General features: G+C 45.6%; 1 gene segment (V, D, J or C); it reads left to right on the forward strand.

Annotated features, from left to right (window-relative positions):
* The first annotated feature begins 1,932 nt into the window (after window positions 1–1,932).
* LOC137370322 (Ig kappa chain V region 3381-like) lies at window positions 1,933–2,427 on the forward strand. The segment is given in 2 exon segments: window positions 1,933–2,020; window positions 2,111–2,427. Coding segments are annotated over 2 exon segments (360 nt in total).

Genomic DNA, 2,427 nt, shown 5'->3' on the forward strand with positions numbered 1-2,427 from the left:
TGCCTACCTGTATTGCCACTTTCAGGGAACTATGTACTTGCACCCCAAGGTCTCTCTGCTAAACACTTCACAGGGCCCTGCCATTCACTGTAAATGTCCTGCCCTGGTTTAACTTCCCAAAATGCACCATTTCACACTTGTCTGCGTTAAATTCCATTTGCCACTCCCTTGCCCACTTTCCCTGTTGATCTATATCCTGTTGTAACCTTAGACAACCGTCTTCACTGTCCACTTGGTGTCATCTGCAAACTTACATTCACATCCAAGTCATTAATATATATGATAAACAACAGAGGGCCCAGCACCAATCCCTGCGGCACACCACTGGTCACCGGCCTCCAATCTGAAAAACAACCCTCCACTACCACCCTCTGCCTCCTATCAGCAAGCCAATTTTGTTTGCAATTGGCTAGCTCACCCTGGATCCCATCTGTTCGAACTTTCTGGACCAGCCTATCATACGGGGACTTGTCAAAGGCCTTGCTGAAGTCCAAGTAGACAACGTCCACCGCCCTACCCTCGTCAATCCTCTTGGACACCTCCTCAAAAAACTCAATCAAATTCGTGAGATATGATTTCCCATGCACAAAGCCATGCTGACTATCCCTAATCAGACCATGTCTTTCCAGATGCATATAAATCCTGTCTCTCAGAATCCCTTCCAATAACTTTCCCACCACTGATGTAAGGCTCACCGGCCTGTAGTTCCCTGGCTTATCCCTGCTGCCCTTCTTAAATAAAGGCACAACATTAGCTATCCTCCAGTCTTCCGGTATCTCACCCATGGCTAATGATGATACAAAAATCTCTGCCAGGGCCCCAGCAATCTCATCCCTTGCTTTCAATAGCATCCTCGGATACACCTAGTCAGGCCTTGGGGATTCATTCACCTTAATGCGCTTCAAAACCTCCAACACCTCCTCCTTTGTAATGTTGATATGCTCCAGGATATCGGTCTTCCCTCCCTTGAACTCACTAGCTTCCATGACCTTCTCCATGGAAAATACGGACGAGAAATATTCATTTAAGGCCTCGCCCATTTCCCGTGGCTCCACACATAGATTGCAACACTGATCCTTAAGGGGACCTACTCTCTCCCTAGCTACCCTTTTACTCTTAATATACTGAGAGAATCATTTAGGATTCTCCTTTATCTTATCTGCCAGGGAAATCTCATGGCCCCTCTTCACCCCCCTAATTTCCTTCTTACGTGTAGTCCTAAAGTACTGGAAGGACTCGCTTGATCCGAGCTACCTATAACTGACCAATGCCTCCTTCTTTGTCCTGACTAGACCCTCAATATCCCTCGTCAACCAAGGTTCGCTAAACCTGCCAGCCTTGCCCTTCCATCTAACACCTTGGTTAATCTCGTCCCTTCACATTCCCGACTGGAATAAAAACTGGACTACAAGAAGAAGTAAGCCCCTGTGTGTCTGACACATGCACAGGTCTTCAATCCCCCTGATAAAACTGTGCCCAACAGAATATTACAAATGATCGATTTTTCAATTATCTACTATTCAGTTTTTTTCCCCACTTTTTTCTTTTCTCATTCCATTACCACCTCCTTTTGCCACACACCATCATCCCTTTTCTCATTTAATCTCTCCTGCCTCCCACTCTATCACAGACATTCCCTTTTTTTCTTTCACCCAACCACCCCGCCGCCCCTTTCCCTGAATCTATTTTTGCTCAAAACCTGTCGCATTTCTAACTTTTGCCAGTTCTGACGAAATGTCATCGACCTGAATCGTTAACTCTGTTTCTCTCTCCACAGATGCTGCCGGACCTGCTGAGTATTTCCAGCATTTTCCGTTTTTATTGCAAATAATCAATCCGGGCATCTGGAAAGAAGTGAACGAGATGACGAGACGGGTTTAACAAAATCTCACTGATTGGGTTGTGGGAAGTGAATCATTTCCTTTTAGTTTGTAACCAGCTGGTTGAGTGAACAGTCCCTGATCCAGCAGAGTGAACATGTCACTGTATTACTGGTTCATTGTGGTGATCGTTTTTCCCTGTATGTGTTTCTGATGCTATTATTCAAATGCTGTTATTCAGTCTGCTCTGTCACGCTGTTTATTTGTAACCGTGTCTATTCTTTTCTCAGGCGGATGTTTCGCTCAAACCTTGAGACAGATTATCCCATCCGTTAGCAAAGCTGCTGGTAAAACCGGTAGATTCCAATGCGAAATACAAGGTGGCTCTGTCAGCAGCAGTAACCCTCTCCACTGGTACCAACACAAACCCGGCCAGGCACCCACCAGAATACTCTATTATGGGGGAAGTATATCGCGGGATCCAGGATTTGGTAAATTGTTTAAAGCCGGGAAGAGTAAAGACAACGAATTCTACCTCACAATCGACAAAATAAAGACAGAGGATGCGGCCACTTATTACTGCGCGTACTGGGTGTACACAGTGTGA

Source organism: Heterodontus francisci, chromosome 5 (assembly GCF_036365525.1).
Source record: "Heterodontus francisci isolate sHetFra1 chromosome 5, sHetFra1.hap1, whole genome shotgun sequence".
Taxonomy (NCBI): domain Eukaryota; kingdom Metazoa; phylum Chordata; class Chondrichthyes; order Heterodontiformes; family Heterodontidae; genus Heterodontus; species Heterodontus francisci.